Source organism: Phodopus roborovskii, unplaced genomic scaffold, assembly GCF_943737965.1.
Source record: "Phodopus roborovskii unplaced genomic scaffold, PHOROB, whole genome shotgun sequence".
In the NCBI taxonomy this organism is placed as follows: domain Eukaryota; kingdom Metazoa; phylum Chordata; class Mammalia; order Rodentia; family Cricetidae; genus Phodopus; species Phodopus roborovskii.
The window spans coordinates 925,953-945,266 of NW_026126484.1; the positions used below are offsets into that span (position 1 = coordinate 925,953).

A 19,314-nucleotide genomic window follows, 5' to 3' on the forward strand; every position below is an offset into this window, starting at 1 on the left:
AGAGTGATGGTATGACTAGAAGTCTAGCTCACTGCTAGAATGGTGCTTAGCTTTGGCTTCAATGCCCAATATCATGAAATAAAAACAAGGGCTCGGCGGCGGAATGCTTGCCTCTGACAAGAGGATGCTCTCCCTGGGTTCCACTCCCAGCACAACCCATCACCCACGCTCTACCCGTCTCGGGGAACTCGGGACTGGAATTGAGCCGGGAAGATCCAGACTCCTCCGGATTTCATGCTGTCTCTGAGCCGAAAGTCAGGGTCGAATCGCGCAGGCGAATTTGTTCCCTTGCCCCATTCCAAATAAGGGCCTTAAATCCCCAGGAAGCCTGAGATTCGGCAAATCAGGGCCGAGTCAACTTCCCAGCTCCGGAGCAGCTGACTGCCACAAAGACGGGAAGTGCGTCATTGGTCCTGAAGCCAACGCCAAATTAAGCCTTCCTTCCCTCTTTTCAAAAGGAGCTTTTCTCTGGGAATTACAAGACTACTCTGCCGCGGTGACCCGAGCTGTCAGGCTTGGGCCACAAATCGCACCCCCACTGTTGGAGGTTGAGTCCCTAGGAGGCGCTGTTGTGGGCACGAACACCAAAACAGGGGACCGGAAGGACTGCTAGTTTCCCAACTGTATTTCTTACCCATTAGTTCCTGGGTACAATCTGTCCCAAGTCTTGACAGGGTGAAAAGAGTAGACAAGAGGCGAACGAAAACATAAACTTGTTCTTCTTTGGGTTATTATTTTTTTCCCCCTAAATTCTCCTGTATCTCCTGTGTTTCGCTTCTGGGATCTCAAACTCTCGAAGACAAGTGTGTAGGCAAATAACTGTAGAGGACTGACTTTCATATGAATGAATTAAAATAAACATTTGTAAGTCGATTAGAGGAGTAAACTCTATGCATGCCTAGCAGTTATCGTGGAAAACCGCTTTGCTGAAAAGTAGTCCTCACCTGGACCCACAAGGTAACTAAACCCATGGTTAAAGCCTGTCATCTCTGCCTTCATTTTGTATGTCTGCATCTGTTCCTGCTCAGCTCTGCACATAGGTGTGTCAATCACTGAAATAGGTTCTGTCTAAAACTTAATGAAACTACCTCCCCCCCCCCATGATTGAAGCCACACAGGTAATAGATGTACTTATGGCTAGCTTTTGCCATTTCTTACTCCTGAAATGGCACCTGAAAGTCCTCAATCATGGTTCTAAGTTTGCAGTCACATGGACAACAGGGAAAGCAGGTATCTACAAGCAGATAATCCCACATGAGAGGGTGTTTACTGGCTGACAGAAGCAGCCTGCTTTATAGCCAGAATGATGCAATGATGTTTTGATGCAGGAACTGTTTGTATCAATCACAGTATAGTCGTTTTTTGTTGGATCACCAGAAATAGCACTTGCCCTCTGACCTGGGTGAAAATGATTGCCATAATGATTCACCAAAGCATGTGATGCTTAAAGTTTCCCTACGTTAACTAAACAGTTACAACTGGAATAGTACCTTCTGAATTTGAATTATTTTTTAGCAGCAAGCAGCTAAAGTTGACATGCCATTTCCTTAAGGTGCCCTTGGAGTGCTTAAAGCAGATGAATTTGACACAGCTGGCTGTGGCTAATAGTCCTTGTTCAGGGCACCTAGGACCAAAGGAAACAAAAAGCTAGCTATTAATTAATGAGTCGAATAGCCCCAGCTTTGAATGTCTTTGCTAATTTAAAGGAAAAAAAACACTAAAAGAAGTGGTAATAATAAAGCCCTATTGTTAAGTGTTAACGGTGCTTTTAACAATACTTCAAATTCTTAAGCAAATACTGTCTGGGAAAGTTAACTCGTTTTTTTATCTGCCGGAGTGTGTTGAGGTACTTGATGCATCCAAAGACTTGAGCAGTTCTGCATGACTAAAAAGTAGAATGTGTGACAAAGAGCACCATTTTCTCTTCCTGTATCCCTAACAGATGAGTCTGATAAACATGATTAAATTTGCACCTAGAAATGTTATTGCAGCAGTTTTGTGGGAGCCAAACTATAAGGAAGTAAGAATATGAGCAGGGAGATCAGTAAAGAGACTGCAATAGAATCCTGAATGAAAACAGTGTGAGTGGGAATCAAGGAAGTAAGCACAAACACAGAGAACAGGTGATATGTCAGAAGCTTAAATGGATGTATTTTTGTTTTTGAGATAGAATCTCATCATATAGTTCAGTCTGACCTCAAACTCACTGTTCAGTCTAGGATGGCTTTGAACTCCTGATCCTCCTGCCTCTGCCTCCCAAATGTGGGAAATGCAAGTTTATGCTATTATTTGGTTTTTAAATTGTATTAATTATTCAAAATCTATTTAGTACAATATTATGCTAAAGGTTTGTTCTTGATCTATACATAATAATCACAAAGACAAATCCCTCATTCTCATGAATGTTATAATACAAATTTGGAAGACCATGTCTAAGGAAAATAAGTCAAAGTTATAAACATCGGTAACAAATGCAGATTTAAAATTAGAGTATTGTAGACATCCCAAGCAAAACCAGGAAAATAATAGTTTTATTGTGTAAATTTCCGATACACATCTACAATATTTTTTCATTATTTTTTGACTTTATGCCCTTGGACCTCTTTTTATTTTTTTATTTATTTTTTTTTTTTTTTTGTTATTCCAGGTTGGCCTCAAACTCAATAAATATGTAGCCAAAGATGACCTTGAATTCCTGCCTTTATGTCCCAAATGCTGGGATTACTGGCATGTGCCACCATGCTCTGTTTATGTGGTATTGAGGACTGAATCCAGGGCTCTGCACATGTTAAGGGTGAATTCTACCCACTGAACTATGTCTTAAGCCACTGTGTATCAATTTTACTGTTTGGGAATTTCCAGAAATAGGTGATGGAGAAATGGCTCAATAGTTAGCATTTACTACTCCTGCCAAAGTCCCAGGTTTGATTCACAGCACTTACATGGCAGGTCTCAGCCACCTGTAACTCCAATTGCAGGAGCTCCAGCACCCCTTTCTGGCTTTTTCCAGTGCCATGCATTCACATGATAAACGGACACACACAGAAAACACAGATATTTACATTAGAATTCACAACAGTAGCAAAATTATAGTTATGAAAATAATTTTTGGGCTGGGGCTCACCACAACATGAGGAACTGTATTAAAGGATCACAGTTAAGAAAGTTGAAAACCACTGCTCCAGAGGAATAATACTAAACACAGATACAGGATGGGGGGAAAGGTACTTGTGGAGGGATATACTCAAAGTACATCGTATAGTTGTATAAGAAATGTCCTTATACAATCTAATTCCTGTACAATGAATATTCACCAATGGAAAATATTAATTGGGGGATGCAAGGTTGTCCCTATCAACTCCCTCCTTTTTCTCAGCAGCTTATCCTCACAAAACCAGACAGATCCCAGGGAATGGTAGTTAAGAACTGCAAACTAAACAAAGTATTTGCGCCAGTCAAATCTGTAATTCTAGATGGGGTATGTTTTCTTAAAACAAACAAACGACAAAAACCTAGTAGGATCTAAGGCATGTAATATGCAATTGTTGACTTTGTTAATGCCTTCTCTTTTAAAAAGGATAATTAGAAATTCATATTTACAAAAGATGGGCAAATTTTTGATTTCTGTTTTCCAGAGTTCCTGTGATGGTTTGAGTAAGAATAGTCCCCATAGCCTCATAGATTTGAATGCTTGGTCATCAGGGACTGAGAGGGATTAGAGGGTATGGCCTTGCAGGAGTAGTTGTGGCTTTGTTGGAGGAAGTGTGATCACTGGGGGGTGGGCTTTAAGGTTTCAAAGACCCACGCCATTCCCAGTGTCTCTCCTCCTGCTGCCTGCTGATCTGGATGTAGAACTCTCAGCTACTTCTCCAGCACCGAGTCTGCCTTTATGCCACCGTGCTTCCTGCAATGATGACAATGGACTAAACCTCTGAAACTGTAAGCAAGACCCAATTTAATTATTTTCTGGGAGGTGGTGGCACACACCTTTAATCCCAGCACCCAGAAGGCAGAGGCAGGAAGATCTCTGGGAGTTCAAGATCAGCCTGGTTTACAGAGTGAGTTCCAGGATATCCTCCAAAGTTACACAGTGAAACCCTGTCTCAAAAAACAAGCAAACACACAAACAACAACAACAACAAAAGCTACAATAGTCATGGTGTCTTTGCACAGCAATAGAACATTGTCTATACTCAGAAGGACCTAGAGTAAACAGGACAATTTTTTATTAATAATTAATGTTTCCAGGCCCTATCACATTTTCTCCTCCCCTCCTCTCCTCCCTCCACCTACTTTCATTCCTTCTTCTTTCCCTTCAGAAAAGGGCAGCTCTCCTGTGCATATCAAGTTGCAGTAAGACTAGGCACCTCCTCTCATATTAAGGCTGGGCAAGGCAACCCAGTATCAGGATAGGGTCCTAAAAGCAGCTAACAGACTCAGAGACAGCCTGCAGGACAATTTTAAATGTGTTGTTTTTGTTCTTATACCAATGATAAATCATTTATAAAACATAAGCAAAATATGATACACTGAAGACCCTGATAAAATACATTTTCTCTAGGACAGAGAGATTTCCAGTGAAGACACAGGTGCCACCCACCTAAGATCTGAGGTAGGTCGTCTGGAACATACCAAACCATCTTTTCCAAAGCAAAGAACTCATTGTATCATGTACATTAATCTTTAAGTAGGAAATACCAGGCCTAGTTTACCTATTCAGGTTCCAGATGCAGCAATACAGCCATTCACAATTTCCACTTTGAATAGCCTGAACATATTCTTATCCATTTTCCCCCATTTGGCTATGATTTTTTTTATTTATGTGCATGCATTCATTATATATTCAGTATAATGCTCTTGGTGCTAGAGCCATCTTTCCTAGCTACAACCCCCCCATCAAAGAATCTTCTCTTTATAACAAATAGAGAAGATCATCACAGAAAACCAGAAAACCGCACCCGGACACAATGCAGAGATTAATAGATCATGGGGAGCCCGGCCCCAACAGATTCATATACATCACAGCTCCTGCATCTATGGCTCAGAGCACATGGAAGAAGAGGAGGCAAAAAAAGACTGTTAAGAACCAGAATACCAGGAAGTCAGATATGAAACAGTTCCTCCTAGAAAAGGCTGCATATAAACGACTGGAACAATGGCAATATCAATAGACATATTAACTGGGAAGGGGGATAAAATCCCACAGGGTGCCACTCCCTAACCAAAGAGCCACAGGCAACTATCCACTGCTAGGATGAGCCCTCTTATGTCCACTGCAGTGGTCAGCCTTGAAATCACACATACACAAGCAACAACATCAAAAAGCGACTTAGCAGGTCGTTTGTGCATGAAATACATATATACATGCGGGAATGTAACTAATAAAAAGACGCTATCATCTTGGGAGTGGGAGAGTGTGGGAGGATGTCTTAGAAAGGACTAGAAGGAGAAAGGGAGGAGAAAAATGATGTAACTCTGCTTCAGTTAAAAATATACATATATTTTTAATTCTTTTTACGAAGCAACCGCGAAAAGGAGGCAAAAGAGGGAAGGCGAACCATAGAGTGTCGCTGTTGCCTAGAGAGGCCGGAAGTGCCCTGTGCCCCGCCCCCGGGGTCGGACTTTCGGACACTTTTGTGACTGCGGGGTGCTGCGCGGTGCTGCGATCGCGGGTGGGTTTGGGTTCCGTCTTGCTGTGGTCTCACAGCGGGCCCGGCTGCTTGTGGGTGGTGAGGGTGGGACAAAAAAAAATCTTCCTCCGCGGCCTAGCGGCGCCGGAAAAACAAACTGTGTGTCCACCTGGGCCGACCGCCCGACAGGGCCTCGGGCGCCTTGCCTCGGGCCGGTTCCGGGTGTCTGGTCAGTCTCAGGGCGTTTGGAGATGGGATTCTTGGGTCATGTACTTAAGCTTTGAAAATGGGAGACGGCAGAGTTTTGCTTTTCGTGGAGACAAGGTCAGTTCCAAGGTCTTTATTCTGGGGTACTGGAAAAGAGCCAGAACTTTGGAGTCGGGGTGCCTTGTGATTCTGGCCTCTACTACTTTGTGACTTTCTCCCATCCCTTAACCTTTCCGTGTTTTGCTATTTTAGGGGATAATGATATTGCCTAACTTACAGAATTGTTGTGAGGAGTAAATGGCTTCATTTGTGCAAGGTGCTTAAAATAGTATCAGGCACTGGGTAGTCTGCACAGTGTAAAGATTGCTTTTATTATTACTGTTACTGTTTCCAACTAGGACAGCACTTTCTCTTCAGTGACGAGTCTTGGTACTGGCTGTTGTCTTTTGAATTTTAGTGCCATTTACCAGTCCTCTTTGTAATGGATAATTTCTGTATTTTAGGAGGGAAAATAAAACATTTTGGAGAAGAGCCTATCCCAAAGTAAAAATTAAAAGTGGTTTGTGTAGTGTGTTGTGATACTCAAGACTCACAGCGTTTTAAAATCTTGGGGATGCCTTCTTTTAGGGGGAGGAGGAGCTTGAGAAACAGGAGGAGCAGCAAGAAGTATCTAACAGTGAAGTAGGGTAAGGGCCCTGGTGTGAGCTGACATTGCTGTTTAGCCCAGTGCTGCGATCTGCCAGCTTCTAGTCCTCAGCAAGAATCCTCACCTGCATGAGGATCACATGGATGGATGATAGATAAGATTGTTAGGTAGATAGGTACATCAGTGGTAGATTAGAGGTAGAGAGATCTGAAACTTGAGTTACACTAACACCCTTTGTTCTTTTTGCAGGTTTTTAAGGCTAATGTTGACCATATACAGTTTACCATTGTCGTTGAATTGATGACTCTTGCAATCTTTGATAATCCTTCCATCTGCCTCCTTTTTCTTGGCGAATTTGGAGTTTTTGTTTTGTTTGGTTTGTTTTTTTTGGTTTTGTTTTGTGTGTGTGTGTGTGTGTGTGTGTGTGTGTGTGTGTGTGTGTGTGTGTGTTTAACATTCTCAGGACCCATAGGGATCCTTGTAGCATTCTGTGTGTGTGTGTGTGTGTGTGTGTGTGTGTTTAACATTCTCAGGACCCATAGGGATCCCTGTAGCATTCTATGTGTGTGTGTGTGTGTGAGTGTGTGTGTGTGTGTGTGTGTGTGTGTGTGTGTGTGTGTTTAACATTCTCAGGACCCATAGGGATCCGTGTAGCATTCTTTTCTCTGTTTGTAACTTAACAAAAGACTAAAAACCTTGTCTTTGGTTTACTTATTTGGCAAATACTTCCTGTTTGTAAACAATCCCGATCCTGTACCTTTGTACTCTGCCCATTTGGGCTGAGACTCCAGATAGACAGGTAATGAAACCGGAGTGGTTCAGAATGATTTTTAAGAATATATCAATGTTCATTTTTCTCTCTACAGCCTCTCCCTCCCAACACCCCACTCCCTTTCAATCTCAGGTTTACTCTCATGCTCCTTGACCCCAACAAAATGCTTTAGACTGTATTTAGGAAAGAAAAACTAAGATTTTGTTTAATATTCAAGATGATATTGGGAAAGATTTAAATGTAAGTCAGAGAAAAGCTTCAACTTGCTCATCATTCAGCAGTCATCTTTTACACATTTTTATTCATGTTTTTCCTGCCTTTCCTCTTCTTCACTGTCCTCTCTCCATCTGTCCCTCCCTACCTCCCTATTTTTTTTTCCTTTTCCTTCTCTCCTCCCTTCTTTTCTTCCTTTCATTCTTTGTACAGCAAACTGGAGCCCAAGGCATCATAACTTTTCATCTGCAAGCATGTCAGTGCTCAGATAGGAACTTTAATTTAGCCACACCATCACATTAAACAGAATTGACTGCAAGTTTTTAATCCTGCCTTCATGTTTTCTTGATTGACCCACAAAAGTCTTTTTACAGTTTGGGGGTATTGTTTAAAATACATGGTTTGAATTGAATTGCTGTCTCTTGAAATCTATGCTAGTCTGTCTTCCCTTTGCTTCCTCTTTAAAATGCCATTTATTTGTGGGAGAATGTGGGTTTTCAATATTCTCATATCAGTTGCTTTATTCTACTGTCGTTTAAGAAATCTTTTATCTTTAGTGTCTTAGTTCTTGCACTTGGCTGCACTTGGATCACACAGTATATTCACAAATACTGAGGCCTGAGGCCCACTCCCAGAAACTGGTTCAGTTGGCCTTGGCTGCCTAGCCATCGGGAGGCCTCAAAAGCCTCCCAGTGATGCTGCTCTGTAGCATAGCTTTAATACTTTTAATTTGCTCTTGTGTTTTTACCTGTACTTTCGTTCTTGGATCTAGAGGTATGATTAAATTTAGGTTTGCTTATTTGAGGAAAAATTAGAGTATCCCAGTATTTTCAGGTTTTTTTTTGTTTGTTTGTTTGTTTGTTTGTTTTTTCCCTAACAATTGATGTGGTGTTCATCCAGGTATGATGGTTCACACCAGCAATCTCAGCTCTTGAGTCAGGAAGATTGCCATGAGTTCAAGGACAGCTTAGACTACATGGTAAATTCAAGGCCACTGTCTTACAAACCAAAAGAAAAAAGCACAATTCAGTCAAGATTACTTAACTTCCATCTGTCTGCTATGCTATCACTTGAACTATAGGAAAGTTGGAGTGAGAGATAGGAATTCAAATGGGCACAGACTTGGAAATATCTTTCCCTTAGTAACTCTACCAGCCTTATGCATTCTGATTTCCTTGTTCCAATGGGTAAAGAGGAGGGCACTGAATCTCAGTACTCACAGAACTTTGCAGGCAATTCTAGCTTAAAAATCTCATTCCTTCTGACTCAAAAGAATCGGATCTGTCATCCCTCTTAGGAAGCCTGGGCTTCACAATTCCTGAGACACTGAAAACCTGAGGCATTGACTGGTTAATATGTGACATTTCCAAGGTCATACATCTGATAGTGGTGGAGGAAGTGCTTCCATAAATGTCTTATTCCAGTGCCCACATTCTAACTCAGGTGGGATACACATTCAGCTTTCTTTGGCTTAGGTTATGCCAACTTCAGCTCCCTTGTGAGGCACATTGAACAGCCACTGAATGCCCATTTAACACAACTTTTGAGATTATACAGTGAAGGAAAAGGAGGGGTGCCTCCCTTTGCTCATTCTGCCTGGGCCAGAGATGAACATCCGCCCATTCATCTGCTGTCTGTTGTCCAACCATGGAAAACAAGCATGTGTGCCTATGTCCTGTGGAGGCAGACTTTGTCCTTTCCTTGTTAACCAGGTGACTACCTCCTCTGGTTTCTAAGTTTCCTGTAAGCTTAGAGCTCGGAGATCAATCAGGATATTTTCCAGTTTTGAAGTTTACAGTGTGTGTATGTGTGTGTGTGTTGTATGTTTCTGTTCAAATGTTTGTGTGCTTGAAGGCAGATGTCAGTATTGAATGTCTTTCTTATTGTTCTCCACCTTTATTGTTATTTATTTATGTTTCTGAGACAGGTCTCTTACTGATCCTAGAGCTCACCAATTGGGCAAGAGTTGCCCATCAAATCTAGGGATTCTCCAGTCTACATCCCCATTGGTAGAATTACAGTCCACTGAAATTGAGGTCCCAGTCTCAGTTTTTCTTTCCAGAGGTATGGGGTATTCAGACCCATTTTCAGAACATCCTTTGGAAAGCTTATATGGTTCAGATTTCCTAATTACTCTGGCAAAAATACCTAACAATATAATTTAAAGAAGGGCTTACTTGAAGATACTGTCTACTATAGAGGGGAAGTCAGAGGCAGAAGGTTGGGGTAGCTGGTCATATTGTGTCTGTAATCAGGAAGCAGAGAAAAATGGATACTGATGCTCTACTTCCTATTTTTTATTCGGTCTAGGAGCTTAGCCTATGGGATGGTATGTGGTGATATTTTGTTTATGATCTAACAAATACAGCTTGCCTGAAGATCAGAGAAGCAAAGCAGCCAATGACTAAAGAGTTCTCACCTCTACCAATGCTCAGATGAAGAGGCATCCACCAAACCTCAAATGCTCCTGACTGCACTGCTCCTCATACTCACTCAGACTGACGTGCACTCCTGTCTCCTTCAGCCTTATATTCTTCTCTAGTGCTGGGATTAAAGGCTGAGATCACCTTTGTGTGAGCTCTATTTCTCTTTTAGACTGGATCGATTCATGTAGCTCAGGGTGACCTTGAACTAACATAGATCCATCTGCCTCTATCTCCTGAATGCTGGGATTAAAGGTATGAACCAGCACTGCCTGGCCTCTACTGTGGCTGCTAGGATTAAAGATGTGTACCACCACTGCCTATCCTCTATGGCTGTGGCTAGCTTTGCACTCTGATCTTCAGGCAAGCTTTATTGTTAGATCATAAACAAAATGTCATCACAATGGTACTACCTATATACACAGTGAGTCTTCTTACATCAGTTAAAACTCTCTAAAAATGCCCTCGGAGTCTCCTAAGTGATCCTAAACCCTGTAATGTTAACAAGATTAACTTGTGATAATTAAATACATCACTTATATCGTTAACCTTGGCCTCTTTAGTCACATTCATCTCATAATGTAAAATGTGTTTTAGTCTGTCTTCAAGGGTTCGTATAGTATTGAATAGTACCAACACTCTTCAGAAAGTAAGTGCAGAATCTTTTCTACAACTCAGGCAATCTCTTAACTGTGAATTTCTATAAAATAGTACATGTAATATACTTCTAATGTACATGGGCACAAAGTAAACATTCCTATTCCAAACATGAGGAATGGGAGCATAGCAGGGAATGATTGGACTAAAGCGAGACTGAAATCCAGGAGGAAAACACCAAATCATGCACATCTGGGGCTCATGATAGAATCATCTGGGTTTAACAACTAGGGCAGCTCTACCTCTCCAGCTCTATTGTGTACAGCACGTGACCTCTCTCTTGTGCCAACTCTACTCTATGCTTTGGCTTTTCTCAGCAGATGTCCCATGATCCTGGCATCTACTTTATTTTGGAATCCCTATTACAATTTAGGCTTTATATTCCCAGCTTCATACAGTGGCCTTCCTGTGGGGAATCTCACCCCAACACAGCCCAGTCAGAGGGTCTTTCTGGAATTGTGCAAGCCTCCGTGATCCCTTTACTTTTATATCTTTCATGCTCGAAAAACCAGTACTATGTGGATGATTCTTTCAAGTAATGCTTGCTTGAAAATACAGCTTGATTCCTTTGCACCATTGTTGTAGTGGTCTCCATGTGCCTTTGAGGCTGACCCAGGGTCGGGGGTGGGGGGCATGCTTCCATGGGTAGCCATTTTGAATCAGGAAACTTTTGTGCTAATGTTCTCAGTTTAGGTTCTCCTTTTAAATGGATTTCATAAGTTAGGATTTTGAATGGATGGCCAGGGTCTTGGCCTCTGAGAGCTTGAGAGCTCTGCCTGTTGTAGATTCTCAAATATAGAACACAAGATTTATCTTTCATTATGTTAGTGTAACAATTACAGAAGCTTCTTTGCCTGCCTGCACCCTCATTGTTTTATTACACTAGAACACAGTCCTTTCTGGAACAGACCACATTTTTTCAAATAATTTTGGTTTCTCTACTTATTTGAATAAGAGCAGTGAACACCAGTCATGCCACAGCCTGAATGCTATCCTGTTTGTAATTTCTCCTGCCAAATTAGTTGTTGCTGAAGTTTTCTTGTCCTACCAGTCCCTCAGCAGCTTCAGCCCCAAATAAACAGACTGTTACTTTTTAAGTTTACTCTGAAGCTCTCATGGCATGGACTGAATGCAGCGAGATTCTTTGCCAGGATGTAAACATAAACAGAGTCTATTCCAGTTCCTGAAGGGGCCTGTATTCCACTCTGAAGCATCAGCTAGGTTGCACAGCTCACCTATTTCTGGCATTCTAAAATTCCAGACTCTTCACCAGAATAGCTCATAAAGTTAGTTATATTCATCTAAGACATAGCCTATAGCTCCAGACTTTAATGTTCTCTCCACAAGCCAGTGCATAGGTATAAAACACATGGCTAAGTTTACCACAGTAGCAGCCTATCTTCTCAGGTCTAGTTATGTTAGGTACTTTCTTATTGGTGTGACAAAATACCCAACGGAAGCAAACAGAGGAAGGGTTTCTTTTGGTAGACAGTTTGAGGGTGCAGTCCAACATGGAGGCACCTACTCACATCTGTCTGTAGTGAGGAAGCAGAGAGAGATGAATGCTGCTGTTCCGCTTGCTATCTATATCGCCTTTGTGTGTAGTCGGGAGTCGGTGGAATGATGCTACCCACAGTCTCATTGATAGTCTGACTTAAATTTAACCTCTCCAGAACACCGTCCCAGATATGCATAATTGATTCTAAATTCCCCAAGATGGTACAGAATGGAAAACTGAACACGGGGATCTCATCGACTGTTCCTTGGTAGTTTTCCCAGGGTCCTGGGCATAGGAGGAGGGGAGCATTTACAACTTCAAGTGGCTCATAGTCTTCTCCACCTCTCAGTAGTCTTTTGCAGATATACAGCTCACAGCCACAGTGAATCGGGAGAACTACTTGGCTCGGGATGGCTAGAGAATCGAGGGAAAGCACAACCCTGGACTCTCACTCTGCAGAGGACCAGATGGAGTTACTGGTTATAAAGGTGGAACAGGAAGAGGCCTCTCCCTTGGCAGAGGAGGCCAGTTGGCTGGGCAGCCCTGGGCCCGACCGCTCCCGACAGCGCTTCCGTGCCTTCCGCTACCCCGAGGCGGCCGGGCCCCGGCAGGCACTGAGCCGGCTCCGAGAGCTCTGCAGACAGTGGCTGCGGCCAGATATGCACAGCAAGGAGCAGATCCTGGAGCTGCTAGTGCTGGAGCAGTTCCTGACCATCCTGCCAGGGGAGCTGCAGGCCTGGGTGCGCGAGCAGCACCCCGACAGCGGGGAGGAGGTGGTGGCGCTGCTGGAGTACTTGGAGAGGCAGCTGGATGAGACACCTCCACAGGTAGAAGGAACGGGTTTAGGGTCTGAGACCTATGTCCTGTGCCTTCCAGAAACCTCAAGCAAGATCCAAGGGAGGCATTGCTTAGAGCCCACGAAGTCTCAGTCTGAACTGGGAACCTGAGGCAACCAGCGAAGTGACCTGGACCCCTCAGAATAGTTAAAAACACAAAGGAAAGTACAAGGCTTGGGAAGAACTCAGTCTTAGTGAAATTGGGTAGAATGCTCTGAGCAGAGTGGTGGAAGGTTAGATATGGACTTAACTCGTGTGCTGAGTAAGACCCAAGGACAGGTTTGAGCACAGCGGCAGTAGGCACAAACTACATGTGACATCTTCAGTTCTGTGGTGCTTATGCCACCTTGCTTTGTGATCTCATTGACAATGGAGAGAGATTCTACAGTTTTCTTAGAATCTAGAAAGGTTTTTTTCCTATCTAAATTCACGAACCCCTTGTTTGATCGTCTGGTAGGAAATGGGCTGGTTTTAACTTCCATCTTCTGGCCTGTTTTGGGGGGCAGTTTCTGTGTTTCCTAGTGATGTTTTTGGTTTTTTGGATTTTGTTGTTGTTGATTTTTCAAGACAGTGTTTCTCTGTAGCATTGGAGGCTGTCCTGGAACTTGCTCATAGACCAGGCTAGCCTTGAACATACAGAGAGAGAGAGACCCACCTGCCTCTGCCTGCCGAGTGCTGGGATTAAAGGCATGAGCCACCACCACCCGGCTTCCCTCGTGTTTTTTATTCAGGGGGACACATGGCCTTCTAACCAGAGAACAAAGCCAAAGTTCTGGACGTGGAGTTATTGTCTGAGTTTTGTAACAGTGAAAGATCACCACAACCTCTGAACATCATTCTGTATAAAAATGTGGGAATCCTGAGCAGCAGAAGAGAGTGGAACTTGAAAACTTTAACTTAATGATCTAGAAGCAAACCTGCATGCCGCGCCCTACTGGGTGGTCTCACATGTTGTCATCTTACTGATTTCACCTACTCTGTAGACTAAACTAGAAATCTCATCTTCAGTTTTCTGATAAGAAATTAGCACGTAATGGATTTATATCACCATTTTCCTAAACGGGTTAATAAATCTACATGTGTATAATAGGAAGTGTTGAATAGACTGTGGGAACATTTGCCTAATCTCCCATCTTAGCTTTGTCATTTAGTAGAGTGATTTTGGATAAGTTGTACCCTCATGAAGTCACTGTATGAAATGAGTACATATTTGTAGAATTTGAAGACAGTGTCAAGCTGAAAGTACTTTGGAAATGTCTGATAAATAGATGGACAATAAAAATAAATGAATGACTTCTAGGTTCCAGATGATGACGATGGGCAGGAACTCCTTTGTTCCAAGGCAGTACTGTTGACATCAACTCAGGGCTCAGAGAGTAGCCAGATGGAGCCCATGGAGCCTCTGCTTAAGCAGGAGACTTTGGGATCCCTGCCCTCAGAAGTCAGAGGTTAGTATTACTAGCCTTTATTTCTTTTTCCTTCCTGTGGTGGTGCATGTGATGAAATTCAAGACTTGGCACATGCTAATCAAATGCTTTCCCAATGAGCTAGACTCCAGCTGGTAGCAATCAGGTATTTTGAAAAGAAAATATTTTATAAACTTGTATTTGCGAAAATTTATTAGGCTTTTAAACCTGGGTTCCACAATGTGAGGAGGCTGGATACTAATGTGAGTCTCACCCAGAGTCTTTTGTTGTAGTCACCCAGGGGGCCCACTGTGGAGAAGATGGAGTGGCAGCTCCCAGGCTTACTTCAGAGTTGCAGGTGAGCTAGAGCTGCCCCCCTCCTCAGTGTCCTTTAGTACTAGTGTGCTCCCTTCCCACCCTATCCCTATCCCTGGATTCCATTCTCCACCCAGTTCCTAGTTGGGGTATGAATTTCCTTATTCATCCCAAGATCTATTTACTGCTTAACTTCCCATAGCATGCTTGAGGGTTTGACATTTGGGGGTGGGATGGGTGAGCCTATGATCTTGCAAACCAGATATTCCCTGTTCCATCTCTTTGATGAATGAACTTTTATTCTTTTAGGGGTTGCTGAAAATGGAAGATGTAGCCCCAGCTCTTTCCCCTAGGTGGACAGAGCAGGATTCATCTCAGATGAACCTCTACAAAGATGAAATGCAGGATAACTCTGGCAGCCTGGTTTCCCTAGGTAAGACTTCTTGATGCTAATTTTGTCTCAAGCTTCTTGCTGACTTTTCTATAATAGAATTTTTTTCCCTATTGGGTTGTTAGAAGCTGTTGAGTCTGTTATGTTTGAAATTATAAGCATACTTTGAAAGCCTATTACTGACTAGCTCCTTAATGCTTATAATCTTGATTCTTTGTCCTCTGTCACAGTTAGGTTTTCTACTACTGTGACAAAACACCATGATTAAAAGCAACTTGGGGGAAAGGTTTATTTCAGCTTACAGCTCCATATCAGAGTCAGGACAGAAACTCAAAGCAGAAACCTCAAAATAGAAACAGAAGCCATTGCAGGGGTAGGTGCTGCTTACTGGCTTGCTTTTCATGGCTTATTTAGCCTGTTTTTTTGTATACTCCAGGACAATCTGCTCAGGGTTAGCACTGCCGTATGAGCTAGGCCTTCCCACTTTTATAGTTAATCAAGAAAATGCCCCCACAGATTCACCTACAGGCCAGTCTTATAGAGGAATGGGCTCAATTAAGACTCCTTCTTCCCAGATATGTTCAGATTTATGTCAAGTTGATGAAAACAGAGTAGCACACCCCCTACATGTTCTAGTCAAGATGAGTGGGATAAAGTAGATCCCATCCCCAGTGTAATGTTCTGCCTCAGAGGAGATGCTGGGTAAAGATTAAATTGTGGGGCTTGCATCTCAGAGGCAGAGCACTTGTCTAGCATGTATGAGACCGGACTTCAATGAACTAGAAAAAAGGCTTCCCTTTCCCTTCCTATCCCACCCATGACTAGTGAAAAACCCGAGGAGCCTCTCTCCAAGAAATGGGTCATGGAGTCACATTGTGAGAATTAGGTGCAAGGACACAGAGGGTTATCAAACTTGTCAGATCACACAACTCATTGGTGGCATGGTAGAGGCTCTGGTTTTATCTCAGAGAGCTATTCTGGTGTGCCTGCCACTGCCAGGGCACATTTCAGTGTAACTGACTTTATCACAGATAAATGTGAATACTGCAGAAGTCTTTTCACTTGCCCTTTTTTCTGTTACTTCTTGTACTCAGTCCCTCTCACATCTGTTGTAGTTTGTTTTCTCTTGCAGTAATAAATACCATATGACCCAAAAACTATGACTCCTTGTGGGGGTCAAGGGTTTATTTCTATGACATAGTTGAGGGACATCAGAGAAGGAACTCAAGCAGGAATCTGAGGGGAGGGACTGAGGCAGGACCAATGAGATATGCTGCAAACTGGCTTACTCACCTAATTTCTTTTATAATCAGAACTACCTGCCCAGGGACAGAACCTTCACAGTGTGCTGGGCCCTCCCACATCATTGATTAAACAAGAAAATGTCCCACAGATTTGTCCACAGACCAATCTGATAGAGGTGATTCCTCAATTGAGCTGCCCTTTTCAGGTGTGACTCTGATTTGTATCAAGCTGACAAAAAGTAACCAGCACAAATTAGTTGACCCTCATCAACTTGACCTAAAAATACATCACTATTAAACAACCTTTCCTTTCTTGTTTATCCCCAAGATCTTACGTTAATATCCCAATATAAAACAATATAATTTTTAAAAATCTTAGTTGTTTAAAAAACCTCAACACCATAGAATTTAGTCTTTTTAAAATATCCAGTCTCTCTCTCTCAAGACAGGGTTTCTTAGTAGCCAGCCCTGGAACTCACTCTGTAGACCAGGCTGGCCTTGAATTCACACACCTGCCTCTGTCTTCCCAGTGCTGGGATCAAAAGCATGTGCCATCACCACCCAAAAAATATCCAGTCTTCTCAACAATTGGTTCCTGTAAAATTAAGAACAAGGTAAATGATTCTTTACTCCAAAAAGGAAGGACTGGAGCATAAAAACAATCACAGTTAAGCAAAGCTGAGGCCCAGTAGTATAGCTTCAAACCTTGTAGCTCAGTATCCAAGATTTATGACTCACTGATGATTTTCTGACCTCCAAAGGGCTTGGTCAACTCCATTTCTTTCCAGCAGAGAAAGTGGAGAATTTAATCTTAGGTGTATGTCTGTGCTACCTTTCTATTATTACAGCTTAGAGGTTCCCATACCACCTCCACTATGTATCCACAGAAAAGTCATTAGTTCTCACTGTTTTTCCTCCATTCTTGGTATACCCTTCCAACAGCCTCATTCCTGTCTTCATGCCTTCCTAGCTTTTCTGTTACCCTCCTTTTGTCCCATCCTAATTTCTGCATTTAAATGCTTGACCTTGGTGTGTGTGTGTATTTATATGTAGACCTTTGTAATCCTTGTCTCCATGCTTTTCATCATAGTGCTCCTATGCAAAACATAATTAACAGTTGTTGGCATATGTATTTCAGATCAGGAGATGCATACTAAGATTAGGGATTTGCCTCCAGCTGAGGAATACACAGAACAAAAGCCTGAGCAGACATTGTGCTACTTGGGTGAAGACACTGTCCAGATTCCTACAAGTGCAGAAGCTAGTGAGCAAGAAGGCAAGTTACAGACAACACAGAAAAATGCCACTGGAAATAGGCGGTTCTATTGCCGTGAATGTGGAAAGAGTTTTGCTCAGAGTTCAGGCCTAAGTAAACACAAAAGAATCCACACTGGATTGAAACCATATGAATGTGAAGAGTGTGGCAAAGCCTTCATTGGAAGCTCAGCTCTCATCATTCATCAAAGAGTACACACTGGTGAGAAGCCATATGAGTGTGAAGAATGTGGTAAGGCCTTCAGTCACAGCTCAGATCTCATCAAGCACCAGAGAACCCACACTGGGGAAAAGCCCTACGAGTGTGATGACTGTGGGAAAACCTTCACTCAGAGCTGCAGCCTCCTTGAACATCACAGAATTCATACTGGGGAGAAGCCATACCAGTGCAATATGTGTCCCAAAGCATTTAGGCGTAGTTCACATCTCCTGAGGCATCAGAGGACCCATACAGGGGATAAAGATTTTTTTGTTCCAGAACCTTACTGGGAAAGTCATAGTAGGGTGGAAAGCCATTGGGAAAATATTGAAACTCCTGTGTCTTATCAATGCAATGATTGTGAGAGAAGTTTCAGTAGGATTACAAGCCTTATTGAACACCAAAAAGTACACACTGGTGAGAAACCCTTTGAGTGCAAAACATGTGGAAAAGGCTTCACCCGACCTTCATACCTTATTCAACATCAGAGAAGACACACGGGGAAGAAAACTTCTGTCACAGTGACCCCTGCTGTACATTCCGAGGTTGGAGTTCAACTGTCATTGAACTGAAGTCACCCTTGAGCCCTTATTGACTACAGAAGTCATAGGCTGGGGCTCTAGTTAATAATGTACATCCTCAGATATTAGGGATCTGGCTGAGACTCATTATCTTCCAATGCTAGAAGGTAACCAGAGGAAAATATAACCTCATAGGAGGTTATGAGAAAGAGTTATCTGCAAGAGTTCTCACCCATTACAATCAAATGGGCTTCCTGACTGACAAATTGCCTTCCCTTGGCCTGCATCTCAGGTCTCCTGAGGGATGCTTATGCTTTGGGGGTGTTACTCTGACCCTTTGTTAGGCTAATGAGCCCTTCACAAGTGTCAGACTTGGAGATCTTATGTCCTGCTTTGTGCCTTGTATACAGGTGCTAACTGATAAACACTTATTAAATATACTGGTGAGATTTCCTACATAGCTCTGAAAACCCATTGTTATCTGAAAATCTTCACCAAGGCCATTTGTATAGCTTAAAATAATAATAATAATAAGGATGTTCTAGATTGAGTCAATGTAGTACTGCTTTGATTTTGTTTTGTTTTTTTGTCAAGTACCCTGACTTGGCAGGGAGGGTGAAGGTAAGGTTACTGTGCTAGAATCTTTAATTCTTTAGCTAATTTGGGAATTCTGTGAGAGTGCCTTAAGCAGCTTCTTTAGCATTAAGTCATTGTGAATGTGCCACCCATGGAATTCCAGTAATATTTTTTTTTTCTGTTAATTTTGTTACTTTTGGGAGAAGGGAAAACAAAACAAACAAACAAAAAAAAATTTCCTATTCATGTAGTGTGAAAACCAGTTTCAGAATAAAGTGATCAATGTCTAAGGCTTAGCCTCTTGATTTTCACTTTGGTGGTTATTGTGGTTCTAACCAAGAGCTCCTGCCTCTTCTTTTGTCATAACCACAGGCTCAACTGTGCTAAGGCAGTGGGGTTATGTTACCAAAAACAAACAGAGCCCCTCAGAACTGGGGAAGTCCATAAGTCCATGTGGTGCAGCAGGGTTACTCACAGATCCAGTGTGTAGGACACGAGTTGGCAG

At 42.5% G+C, this 19,314-nt stretch overlaps 1 protein-coding gene across 5 annotated transcripts; it reads left to right on the forward strand.

The window, feature by feature from the left end:
* The first annotated feature begins 937 nt into the window (after positions 1–937).
* Positions 938–19,099, forward strand: LOC127229533 (zinc finger protein with KRAB and SCAN domains 3). Of its 5 annotated transcripts, none has more exons than XM_051194614.1 (6): positions 938–957; positions 12,396–12,873; positions 14,183–14,330; positions 14,582–14,646; positions 14,913–15,036; positions 17,377–19,099. In XM_051194614.1, the coding sequence occupies exons 2-6, from the start codon at positions 12,457–12,459 to the stop codon at positions 18,282–18,284; spliced, it is 1,662 nt and encodes a 553-aa protein (XP_051050571.1). In that variant the 5' UTR covers positions 938–957; positions 12,396–12,456; the 3' UTR covers positions 18,285–19,099. The 5 variants fall into 5 exon arrangements, with proteins under 5 accessions (XP_051050571.1, XP_051050568.1, XP_051050567.1 ...); XM_051194611.1 differs by lacking the exon at positions 938–957 and adding an exon at positions 5,475–5,672 and having other exon boundaries at positions 12,399–12,873; XM_051194610.1 differs by lacking the exon at positions 938–957 and adding an exon at positions 5,476–5,672.
* The last annotated feature ends 215 nt before the right edge of the window (positions 19,100–19,314 follow it).

Coding starts and splice junctions, on each gene's coding strand:
- LOC127229533 (XM_051194614.1), top strand. CDS start 12,457: ATGGCTAGAGAATCGAGGGAAAGCACAACCCTGGACTCTCACTCTGCA. Junction 12,874..14,182: donor TGGATGAGACACCTCCACAG/GTAGAAGGAACG, acceptor AATGACTTCTAG/GTTCCAGATGATGACGATGG. Junction 14,331..14,581: donor CCTGCCCTCAGAAGTCAGAG/GTTAGTATTACT, acceptor CTTTTGTTGTAG/TCACCCAGGGGGCCCACTGT.